At 33.4% G+C, this 13,450-nt stretch overlaps 1 protein-coding gene across 1 annotated transcript; it reads left to right on the forward strand.

The window, feature by feature from the left end:
• The first annotated feature begins 8,194 nt into the window (after positions 1-8,194).
• On the forward strand, positions 8,195-13,446 carry LOC113693084 (uncharacterized). Its single transcript, XM_027211664.2, has 8 exons — positions 8,195-8,281; positions 9,653-9,708; positions 9,879-9,938; positions 10,039-10,778; positions 11,553-11,711; positions 11,861-12,037; positions 12,129-12,323; positions 12,940-13,446. Exons 2-8 carry the CDS (start codon positions 9,672-9,674, stop codon positions 13,444-13,446), a joined length of 1,875 nt encoding a protein of 624 aa, XP_027067465.1. The 5' UTR covers positions 8,195-8,281; positions 9,653-9,671.
• Positions 13,447-13,450: the final 4 nt, after the last annotated feature.

Consider the following 13,450-nt stretch of genomic DNA (forward strand, 5'->3'; position numbering starts at 1 on the left):
CTCATGCCAAAATTGATAGGATCGGGTCAAACCAAAGTTGTATTTAAAAAAAAAAAAATTTTGCATAAATTCTAGCACGCATAACCTATATCCAAATTTAAAGTTCAAACTCTAAATATGTAGCATGCATTTACCTTTACCAGCTAAAAGAGAAAAAGGAACTTCACAAGTAAGAAATGATTGAAACATAAATGGTGCAAACTTTTTGTTCTTAAAAAAAAATTTACTAATATAAATGTGCAAGTTTTTATGAATCTCGAGTTTGCCGTATAAACATAGAATGATTTTCAATATGAATTTATTATATCACCTATTAGTTTTAATTCACCAAACTTAAACAAATTCCAATTCTCAAAACTTGCTTTACTATTGTTTCCAACAAAGATCATTTTCACCAATAACAACCGCAGAAAAGATTAAAAAAAAAAAAACACAAACACATAAGTCCATTGCTGCAATTTTTAGATGCCTCCCACCCCACCCAAAAAAAAAAAAAAAAGGTTTCCCGGTTGCTCATCAATCAGAAGGAGTTTCCTCATTGTTTCCTGATTTTTAACCAAATGTGTATAATAGCTTAAGAAAACGTTGTACTATTACAAGAAACTCAGGGGCACGTCAAGTACCCATAGAAACCGAGGAAAAGAGCGAGTTGATATCTGCCGGTGCCGGAGGAGGCCGTTGGGTTGGACGGGTTTTCACAACTGGGTGGGCGGAGTTAAATTATTTTTCGAGTCGAAGAGAGGATTACTAAACTTGGATGAATAATTAAGTAAAAGATTCAGACTACAATGTCACGAAGTCTTCTCTCTACTTTTTTTTTTTTTTTTGTTTGAGTTTATTAGAAATATAACCTTAATTCATAGTTTTCATGTGATAAATTATATTACATTTTTGTGCTATTTGATACAATGCAATATGTTACACTCCTATTATTTATATCACAAACATACATATAATTTGTGTTGTTTTTAGTTCTTCTCTAGATTATTAGAGACACTCCTTACATATCTACTTCTACTTCTATGGTTTGATAATCATCGTCAAACCTTTTTTTTTTTTTTTTTGATGAAGTGTAGCAATAATGTCGGCAACTTCTTTCTTTTCCCCAGCTAATTTCTTCTCCTCCTCATTTTCTCCCATCCTTCAAGTTTTTTCCAATCACTTGTTTGAGCTTTTCGATTGATTCAGGGTTTGAAAATTGAAGAAAAAGTACGACAACATCTTGAGTACACTTACCCGTAGAGTGTGAGTCTTACCATGTCAGTAAAATCTCGCTTAATCTCTAACATTTAAGAACGATGATTTATTTTATTTTCAATTGACTCTTGCTAACAGTTGTTTCTTCTTTTTTTACTCCAAATCTTTGGAGTCTGGTTATTTGCTTTCTTACAAATTCTTACAACTATAACATGATTATTTTGGTTAAATAATCATACAAAACATACAAAAAATAAAAAAAAATAAAAAAAACTTGGGTAAAAATCAACATAAAATTAAAAGTGTGAAAAGTTGTCAATTATTAGTCCAACCATGGAGTTCTTAACGTGATATTGTTTGCTAGCTGATTTTGTTGTTTTAAGAGTTTGTTAAAAAAAAAAAAAAAGAATTCGAAGATTTTGAAGAAAAAAAAAAAAGAAACAAGAGGTGGCATTGGGAGGGCAAAAAATAAAAAATAAAAAAGGGCAAGAAGCTCTGGAAAATAAAGGAACAACTGCTCCGGAAAATAAAGGAACAACTGATAATTACAGTGGTGCAAGAAAATAGGAAAGTAATTAATGAGATAAAGATTAAATGGGATTTTGCTGATATGGCACGATTAGATTGATGGGTGTATTCATTATCAGGATCATTCTGGTATACTTTTTACACATAACTTTGATGTATCTTTTTACAAAAATCTATCAGATATTTAACATATTTATTCATCTTTATGAGAAATTTAAAAATATTTAGTTAATCTTTAATGGATATGTTGTAAAACCCTGTAACTTTCTATCACAAAATAGGAGACCGCAGTCAAAGGAAAAGCAAAATGCGAAACCTATGGCAGATCAAAGCAACAATGGAGCTGACTCTAAGCTGTTAATCCCCTTGCAAACTTTCGCTACTTTGGCAAGTCTTGTTTCATCCCAAAGCCTTCAACCCTTCGACTCCCAAATCATGATCTTTTCTCCTCCTCAAACGTTGCTTCTTTTAAAGCAGGCAAAGGAACTTGGGCCTCCTCTGCATGCAAAATAAGTTACAAGAAGTCCATCAAAAGTGTTGGCAAGGTAAAGTATAAATCTTCTGATGATGATAATGTTGACGAAGAAATTAATGATGCTAACGATGACGCTGATGTTGCTGATGCTACATGTGATGACGGTGATGGTGATGTTGATGATGAATCTGGTATTAACGATGACGCTGATGATGAAATTAATGATACTGATGATCATAATGATGTTAATGAAGTTCCAGCTAACTCTTACAACTCTAAAGAGGTTAGCTACTAAGCAGAGAGTTTATTCTTGGGGGATATATTATGATCCTGTTTGTCAGTTCTGTTCTAGCAAAACTGGGACACTTGGCCGCTTGTGTTTGTCATGTTCCTATTCTCAAGTGCGGGAGCACGTTCAGTCAAAACGTCTGGTTTTCAGGATCTCCACAGAGTGGGAGAGTAAGTTTCAATGGATGATTAGCCATTTCTTTCAAGATATCTTACACAAATCAGGTACTTAGAGTTACCTTTGGAGCTGCAGTCTTATCATATCTGATGCAGCAGGAATAGGAAGGTTGTTGCTCCAGGAATACTCACTCATTCTATCCTGAAGGAAAAGTGTGGGGAATACTTGCTGGTTGGCATTGAGGTCCTTGAAGCAAAAGAAATTACTCCTTGCGTTTTGAGCTGAGTACTCATTTTCCAATATTTGATAACTAGGCATACTGTTTACTTGTTCTTATTTTAGTTCCTGATGCATAGCTACTCACATAGGTTGATTACAGAATTTTTTTTTTAATTCTGCAGATTTTAGCTACTCACATAGTTAGAAAGTTGAAAGCGCTATTTGATTAGTGGTGCTTTTCTGTCTCAATTCCATTCTAGTTTTCGGACAAGAAAATTTTTATACTTATTCATCCTCCAAGTCCAATCTCACCTTATTTAATTTTGGAATTGGATATTGGCTAGTATCTCATTGTTCTATTTGTAGTGTGTTTTATTCTTTTGTCGGTTTCAATTTTTTGGTTAGCCAAATGGATGCCGGAGCAGGTCCTATCGAGCAAACCACGTCCTTCAAAGGAATCGGATATGGGCTAGTGTATCACTGCTCATTTTTTATCAACCAACCCATAATTTTTCTTTTTTCATTTTTCTCTAATCACATTATCTATTCCTTTTATTTGAATTGATTATTTGTTAATAATACTTCTTATATTATCATAATTGTTACAAAACTATTGCTAATGTGATATAATATTTGAGTTGTTTTTGTGGTGGATAATATGTTAAGAAAATAGGAAAATTAAACAGCCTAGGGGAAGAGAAATGTAAAAAAAAAGCTGTTCTTTCATTCACTCAAATGGAACCTCAGTTTTCTATCACTTTGTTAGAAAGGAGGTAACCCCTATTTATAGTGGAAAGTATAGCAATTAGTTCTTCATCATAACATAGTGATACAATCTTTTTATAAGACATGATAACTTTATCAATTGTCGTACCAGCTTTATTGAGATTCATAATAGATTTATCGAAAATCATGCCATCTTTATCACCTTAAAAGTCGTGATAGTTTTATTATCTCGAAAAAAGTAAAAGACTTATCACCATCTAGGGGATGAAATAAATGTGATAGATATCCACAATATTAATTATTTCATAACAATAATTTCATTTTTTAGCATTCTATTAGCATATTGCCCATACTAATCCATTTATGTTTTTAATTAATCATTCTTTTTCTTCTAAAATTTCTTCAATAACTATTATGTTTTCTGTTGTAATGTTCAATATCGTTTTCAAGCATTGCCTTCCAAATTATTTTTTTTACAAATTTCATTACTTGATAAATAGAAAGTTTGTATATCCAAAAGGTTGGGTTCAAGACCTCCCACTTACAAAAAAGAAAAAGTTAAAAAAAACTCCAAAAGAATTTGTCAATACTACTGAATTCTATTGTTAATTCCAACAATCTAAAAAAAAACAAATTCTAGAAGTAGTATGGTGACTAAATGAAATTTAAATGGGCCTGGCTTGATATAGATAGTGTTAATAGAGTATTCTAATTCAATATCTGAAAAAATGGTTTGAAACTATATTATATAGTTTGAAATCATTACTCTAATGTAGAAATACATTATCAATCCAAATAAAAGGATCAACTAATAAAAAGTTTGTATTCATATTTAAAAAAATTCGTATCCTTTTAGATCCAAATTGAGCCTTAATTAAAAATTTTTTAATATTAATTAATATGAATTTTAATTTTATTTGTTTAATCAAAGGGTTCTATCCATTTTTTATTTGAGGTGAATTCGAAATTGTTCGAATTGTGTAATCATCAATTACTTCAATTTAGAAAGAATATGTGTTCCTTGTAAAGCACCATTAAAAGCATTTTATCATAATTTTGAACTATTGTCATGATTGCTTATCAAAAAATAAATATGGTATACAAAACTTGACATTCTTTCTTTATATTTGTGCTAACAATTGCTTTGGAAAGTAATTAAACTTTATAAATTGAAGGTATTTTGGGATATTCGTTTAAATTGTTGATCAAGTCTAACGTTTGGTTACCAAAAGTATCAAATCAAAGGAGATAAGTGTAAGTTTTAAAATTTCAAGAGAGCTCAATGAAATTGTCAAAAATTTCCAGGAAGGTTTATGAAATTATCATTATAATTTTTAGTTATTAACCCTCAATATCGATAGATCAAACATGACTTTCAATGAAGAAAATTTAAATTGAAAGCGGTTGATAAATTAAAAGAGAACTAATTTTTTTTTTTTTTAAGTACTTATCCTCCCTTTGTTGACAAGTAGTTTAATACAAGACTACCAATATTAGAAATATAATGTAAATAAATTCACGAACTTAAATGGTGCAAGGAAGTTAATACTAAATATGAGAGGAAAATTGATCAAAAGCATAAAAAAAATCCAAACAACCCATATGTATAACGTGACGACCCTCTTGTTTCCATTTGCATCGAAGGAAACGAAGGGAAAGGAAAGAAAAGGTTACAAAAGGTTACCAATAGAAAAGAAAGGAAATGTTAGTGGAGGAAAGTGGTTTTCATGATTTCTTAAATTAAGTATAGAAAGAAAAACAAGAATAAATTAGATTTGTTGTTTGGTTTAAGGAAGGAAAAGAAAGGAAAGAAAAAGTGCTAGTTTTTTTGCTTTTAAAATTTTCCGATGTTTTTAAAATTTTCCGATTAGGGAGAGAGGGATTGGACTTAAGAAACGAGGAGACGGTGGGAGAATTTAAATGCAGGACCTCTAATTATTGGGACCCCAACCTCGTCACTAAATCAAGACCTCCTCAATAAGTATTAGTTAACTAGCAAGAAATGAAAAAAATGAAAGAATTTAAATGCAGGACCTCTAATTATTGGGACCCCAACCTCGCCACTAAATCAAGACCTCCTCAATAAGTATTAGTTAACTAGCAAGAAATGAAAAAAAATGAAATTTTAAATTATTTCATTTAATTTGGTTCCTTCACTTTTGTGCGGAAATCAAATCTTACAAAAATAACTCTTTCCCTCCCAATCATTTTCTTTCCTCCCTCAAAAATCAATCCAGACAAAAAAAAAAAATTCAAAGCTTTCCTATTCTTGTCCTTTCATTTCCCTCACATCTCTCAATCCAAACAATGCCTAACTTATGGAGAAAAGGTTGTTAGGAGTTAAACTCTTGATTCAGAAAGATTGAGCTATAATTTATGGCTTCACTTTGCACTAATTTCCCAATTGACAATGAATACCTCACTATTTATTTAACAAATCTAAGTCCAAGGAAAGTTATTTAATGATACTTAGTCAGTGTTGAAGATACACATACACTAGATGTATGTGCAACCAAAATAAAAAATATTTTTAAACTTCATTTGCTTCTTGATTTAGGGAATATCGAAGAATATTTAAGAAATTACAAGTCTTTAAGAATATTGACAAGTATGGCTAGGACCGTCAATAGGATTGGATTATCCAAACTCGACCTGATCGACCTGAAAAAGTTGGGACTGAACCTTAGGTTTAATTAGGTTGGGTAGAGTTTGGGTTTAGATATAGAACCCGATTAGGTTGTGAGGCCAAGTCTGATTAAAGCCTGACCCAAATAATTCTATGTATACATGTGTGTCTATATATATATATATATATATATATATATATATAATATGTAATCACGTAAATAATGTACAATTCTACATATTACAATATATGTGTGAGTTAGGCATGAGCCTTATAATCTGAAACCTGAAAATCTTATTTCTTTTGCACTCACATTACACGATTGACAATCATAGATATGGAAAATTGGAGAAATGTACCGTGAAGTTGTGTATAACATGTTGGTTGGAGAACTTTAAATGGCATTGGTTCATGATTAATTTATAGCTATGTGGATAACACTGATATGTTTTTTTTTTTAATTAATATGTTCGAAGTATTTTATCCTTTTTAACAGGAGTACAAAGAAAATATTTAAAGTGACCACTATCTAGTCGGGGGAAAGTACAAATAATACTTAATTATGTGAAGATTTAGTTATACTTAATCATGCAAAGATTCAGTGAGATACGGTCATGGTTTCAGAATTGTCGGTTCCGATTCAAAAATCGACGGTTTTGATTCTTTGTAAGGGTGGAACCTCAATTAGCCCTTATAAGTATGATTATGATTTCGGATTCGATTCCGATTTTATTTTGGTTTCTTTCAGTTATAGTTTCAATTCTTTTTGTTATGTTTAAACACTTATTCTTATATAATTGATTCTAAAAAAATATAGCAATGAATGTAAAAAAAAAACTTTATTGTATTATCATGTGTAAGGAAAAAATAAAAAATGATGCAAATTTAATTAAAAAAATCTCATTGTTGATTAGATTAAATTGGTCTTGGATTTAGAGTAGTCATGGCATATAAACTTACTACTCCCCCTGTCCCATTTTGATAGTTCTAGTTTTTTTTTTTTTTTTTTGTACACAGTTTAAGAAAAAGTAGTTAACTTTGTTGAAAAAACAAATTTAGATTGCTATTTTTCTAAAATACCCTTACATTAAATACAGTTGGCTTTCATATATCAATATGTTTTGGAAAATTTAAATACATTAATTGGGATAGGTTATATTCAACACTAACAATTTATATTAAATAAGGTAGTTTATACTTTATAGTAATAATAACTTACATTAAATAAGGGTATTTTAGATAAATTAAAAGACAACTACATTCTTCAATTGAAAAATGGACTATAATTTGGGACAGACGAAAAAGGAAAACAAAACTATCAAAGTGAGACGGAGGGAGTAATAGAATGAGACGATGGATTGTTGGTCTAGGATTAGAACTACTGATATCATGTATTGACTATTGATATTGGACTCTAAATTGACCAAATAGGTTTAGATAGCAAATATTTGTTTAGACAGTTTAAATAGGTCCTAAACTACCCGTTCCGATTTCAGTTCAAATTTTTGGTGAATTTGAATCTAAACCTTTACTCATAGTTTTGGTTTCGTTTCCAGTTTTTCAAAGTTCAGTTTCGATTCCGATTCAACAAATTATCGAATCGATTCCAATCCGATTTTGATTCAAACTTGAACCATAGCCACCCCTTGATTTAATTATATCTAACTATGTGAAGATTTAACCATACTTGATTATGATAAAAAAAAAGTCCAAATTCAAATTAACAAATATTAGAAAAATCAAGACAAAATAAGAGCAAAATTAAAAAAGAACAAAATGCCAAGAAAAATGTGTAACCGTCACTATCCTACTAAGACGGTAGGAACCGATGCATTCACACTCATGGAAATCCAACTGGGGTCCATCTACCATTAATCCCAGACGAGTACGGACAAGATTTCCATGCCAATTATACCCTTCTATTTACAAATAAGTACAACAGTGCCACTGCTGCGTCTTTCTTCCTGTGCATCCATCCCGGTAGCCACTCTGTCACTCTGTGCGTAAACTCTCCACTCTCTCGTTGCTGTCATCATCAATCTCTCCCAAATTTCAGTGCGTGACTGTGTGTGAGCTCTTCCGTGGTGGTTTCGATCATTTTCAGGTACAATGCTTTGGTCTTCACTTCGCAAAATTTCAACTTTTTACTGTTATTAGTTATATCATTAGAGCTCAGTTGATGGAGTTGGTGAGGAAAGATGGAATTTTTTTTGGATTGTCTTTTTGGCTGTGTGAGTGAAATATGAAAATTTTCGAACTAGTGAATGTATTGTTGTTTTCTTCAGTTTGGAACGAGTAATCATAGTTCTGCATTGCTGAATTGTTTGATGTTGCGTTTATGTGATCAAGGCCGCCTAGATGATTGATATAACTGGGGATTTTTCTGCTTTTTTTTTTTTTAGTGTCTTCTTTTTTGAATTCTGATTTTTTTCCGAGCAATTAAATTTGTGCATGCTTGTGAATAATGTGCAAATGAATAAGTGGACGTGTAAAATTATCTATTTTTTCTTTAAATTTGATTTTTCTATGTCTATGTTGGATACAAATGATTATACATGTGTGTGTGGGGAAAGTGTATCACTTGCAAGGATCTTCTTCCCTAATGCTACAGAGCAATGGTACCATTGGGGTGAGACGCTTGTCGCAGTTGATCAGCACCTTCTCTATTACTGTTAACAACTCATCCATATTGTCCCCCACATCCTTTCTTGCTAGATGATATTTCTGCCTAAATATTCAGTATTTGTTTTAAACAAATTTGTGCATGTAATTAGATAAATCAGCTTGATATGGTGATTATAGGTGTTCTTCAATTAATTGCTCTTCCAATTACAGCATGACACTGCTAGTTTCCATTTAGTACTAAATGAAAAAGTTGAAATGATACCTGTAAGATAGAGGGAACAAAGGCTATGTTCATTCCTATTACAGTTGCCTTTCATATCTATTGTTTCCAAGCTGCTGCATGATAAGATAAACTAGCCCTCATGATCCAGAGGATAAAGCTTTTCTCAGTATACGCTGAGTGATCATAAGTAATGGTGGAAACAGTATAAGAGAATTCATGAAATGACTCCAATGTTTCAGAAAGATTCCATATATGATAACTCAGTAAGAGACAATGGAAAGCATGAAAGTTTGCTTTTAACCAAAGACTCAGTTTTGGATTAGACTCTCCAACTGTGAAAATTAGACAGGAGGAAAATGCTGACCAATGACTTGGATGTATGATCTTCATGCTATCAAGGTATTATATAATCTGCATGCTAGCAGGATCACTGTTGCATGGGATGAACTATCTTGTTCTAAGTTAATGCTGAGATGGCCTTTTAATCATCTTTCTTCTTTTGAAAATCCGGATGTGTACACTACTGATATTCATTTATTTACAGATTCAACAGCGGATATCCGTTGGAAACATGTTCTCTGTATGACCAAAATATTTTATCATCATATTTTTGTGCTCATATTGCAGGTCGGAATTGACTAAGACTATGGATTCTTCTCTCTGGGATCCACCAATTTGTGAAGGTTGCTCTGCCTTGTTATTTTATTAGCTAAATGATTCAAGTTACTACTGGTGGTTGTTTAGACTGAAAAAATTACTAGAACTCTGTATAGATTCAAATTTTAAAAGATGGAAATTTTCTATTTCACTAAACCTAAGTTCTTATTTTTGTTTGTGTAATTTTTGGTTACAGATGACAGTGCTGATTTTACAGGAAATTGGCAGTCTGATTTCTCCTCTGGTGTGGGGCGCGGTTAGTTTATCCCCTTTACAATGTTTGCTAATCAGTTTCTTTGGAGACTTTTTTTAGACTGACTTAAGGTCCCCTCTGTTCCGTTATATGTATGTCATAGATGTCATGGAAGAAGATGCTATAAATGAAAGGTGTTGTATCGAAGTGCTGAAAAGACTGATACCTCAGGCTGATGCCGAGATAAAGGAACTTGAGGAAGAAATTGTATTTCTTCAGGCCCAAGTGGCTTTGGAAGATGATGCTTGGGCTAAGAAATGCTTTGATACTTTGACGGAGAGGATCAAGGCGCTAGATATCTCGATTCAGAGATTGAAGAATGAAAAAGTGCAACAGCAACAAGGACAGGCGTCTAGTTCCCAAACACATGGAGATCCTGCTCAGAATGAAAAGCAACAAACAGAAAATGAACTAAACTTTGGTTTCCAAACAGATGGAGATCCTGCTCAGAATAAAAATCAACAAACAGAAGATGAATTGGATGTTTGTTTTCAAACAGATGGAGATCCTGGAAAAATTGAAAGCCTACAAACAGAGGAGGACCTTGATTCTCACATCCAAACATGTAAGGAACCTTCTCAGAACCAAAAAATACAATTGGAACATGAGATGCGTGTTCTTTGCCAAACACATCTAGAACCTGCTCAGATTGAAAACCTGCAAGCGGAACATGAGCGGGATTTTAATTTCCAAACAAATGGAGATCCTGGTCAGGATGAAACACTACAAATGGAACATGAAATGGGTGTCCCTCACCAGAAACATGGAGAACCTGCTCCGAAACTGAGTGAAATACTAAAAGCTCTTCTGGAAAAGTACTACTTTCCAAACAGAGATAAGCAGGTTTGTGTAATACCTGAATTTTATCCTGTTGCTCTGCTGCCCCACTAAGCAAGTTGGCATGGTTAATTGATTAGACATAGTTCGCTGGATTTTCTTGTTTGTAAATAAGTGCACTGGTTGATGTGAAGCTGCTGAAAACCTGTTCTGGATTATTTCTGCTCTGGTTATTCTGTAACGTGTCCTGTCACTGTGCAGAATATGTATAAATTTCCTATCCAATACCTGAAGATATCTGAGACCTTAGCTGCTAAATGCTTCATACCACGTTCACTGGTATTAAGCATCTCAAAAGCCAGATAGATGTATGACTGAAAGAGTTAGGCTTGAGTGTATATTACCGGGTGAGGTATTTGAGAACTTATTCAAAGTAACTTTCAGGGAAAGAAAACCTTTTCTTTTGCTCTAGGACCAATCAACATTTTTTTAAGAATTAAGGAAGTAAAACAGCTTCATCGTTTACATGAACTGGATCAGGTGAACAAATCACTTTTCTCTTCCTCTTGTTCATCACGTTTTCTGGGGAATAATGGTATGGGCTATTGCGGATTTAAATTATAATCATGACTTTGCATGCCAACGTGATGTACTTTTAATTTAACATCTTCTGCACTTTTTGTATATGGTATTGCTGGCAAATGTGATGTTAAATACACCATCTTTACCTATATGTATCACTGGACATTTGATGTCATCTTGGTGTTTTGGGTGATTTGGAATTTGTATTTATTTCTTGTAAGACAACTTCTTCCCTATTTGTGGAAACCTCCATTACAGAGTTCAAGTTTCAATGCTGAGAAGCTCGCCGCTCTCCAGTCCACAGATGAGACCGGCTCGAGCAATGCTGAAGCAGTAGCCTGTGCTGCCAAATCCTTGAAAGAGGTTTCTGAACCTTTTAATCTGGAAGTTTCAGAGGATGCGGAAGAGAAAGACCAGGTAAAGACAACCTCCTTACATTATTTTGCAGTTCCTAGCATGGCTGCTCGGCGAAATCTGTCAAGTGCTAACTTGTGACTCATTTAGACTACAAGATATCCTTTCTTTTTGTTACATTTTCATATTGGTTTTCTCCAAACAATGATCAGAATGGAGATACCACAATCATCAACTCGTTCCCAAATCTTTCTGAACATGCAAGTGAAGTATCCACCAAGAGAAAAATGATGGAGATTGATTCAAGCATTGAGATAGCACATGGAACACGAATACATGATTCAACAACCAAGGCAGTGAAGAGGATGTATACCCCAGACATTCAGAAGGTACCTACCAATCAGTAACAAAGTTAGGAATCAATTACTCCATAAATGTACAAATTTTCTTTTGACTTTGCTAACCTCATGTAACAAACAGGAAGCAACTGCCATGATGATGGATACCAGTGCGAATGCCTTGAGCCACATAGCCGGTTCAAGCAGTGGAACAGTGGGCTGCAATCTTTCTGAAGAAACAGGCGGGGCAGTCACAGTACAGAATTTCGGAATTGAAAGCACTAAGTTGAAGCCATCTCCAAATCCCGCAGAAACCACTATTACAGAAACTGATATGGTATGAGATGTTTCTTATGTATCAAACTGATAAACAAGTTCGGCCTAATCATTTGTGAGACTCTTGGTTTCTGGCTTCTTTAGTTTGATGTAAGCGACAGTGATGTATCCTTTCTTCTTGTTACATTTTCATGTTGTAGACGTGACTTATCAGTTGTACATATTATTATATTATAAATAAACATATCTTATAATAACTATATTTAAAGTTAATTCTTGTGAAGTCACTCCGTATGAAATTCTCAATGCAGGTCAAAATAGGATCGATATATCATATTTAAATATCTAAACGAGGATGTAGAATATCTGCACAATGTGCAAAACGAAATTATGTGCGTTAATGTATTTTTTTTTCTTTTCTTGATTTTTTTTGTCTATTGCTTTTGTATTCTGATTCAATAAAGAAATAATTTTTTTCCTATAAAATTACTTGTTAAAATCCTAACCAATGGAGACTTTTGGCAAAAATGGGATTTTGGTTTTTCACAAAATTTTTTTGCCCCCTACAAAGTATGAGGAGGATTCAATATCTACACGATTAAATTTTCATTTCGAAGATGATTCTTATATGACTAAGAAACTGTGTTGCATCTTCTTTTCTTTTCTTTTTTTTTCAGAGCATGTTCCAGCTTGCAGATATCGATTCAGTTTACATGACAGATCCCGTAAAACAGCAGGCCGAAGAGGTTGATATAACCAACTGGATAGAGACGGAGTTTCCCCCCATAACGAAGCAAGAAGATTTGTGGCTTTCTGATTTCGGATGGGCATTTGGGGAATCATCTTCACAGGTGTTCAATAGCACCTCCAAAGAGGCAACGGAGCCATTGATCAAGAAAGGCGAAGAGTCGGGCAATCTCCAAGCCGCTCAGACGATGCATGAGGGAAGGATGGAAGGTTTGGTCAAGGTGGAAATCGATCCGGTCTCCAGCTTTCATGCAGTGAACGAATTTGGAGTTAAGAAGTCCCTCAAGTTAGTCTCTTGTACTACGTCAGTGGCCACAATGAATCTCGAGTTTTTGACAATGGCTCAACTCAGAGCCATGGCAAAGGCACGCAAGCTCAAAAGATACTCCAAACTCAACAAAAGTGGCTTGATCAAGCTTCTTGAGGAGTCACTTTAGAAAA

Source organism: Coffea arabica, chromosome 6c, assembly GCF_036785885.1.
Source record: "Coffea arabica cultivar ET-39 chromosome 6c, Coffea Arabica ET-39 HiFi, whole genome shotgun sequence".
Classification (NCBI taxonomy): Eukaryota; Viridiplantae; Streptophyta; class Magnoliopsida; order Gentianales; family Rubiaceae; genus Coffea; species Coffea arabica.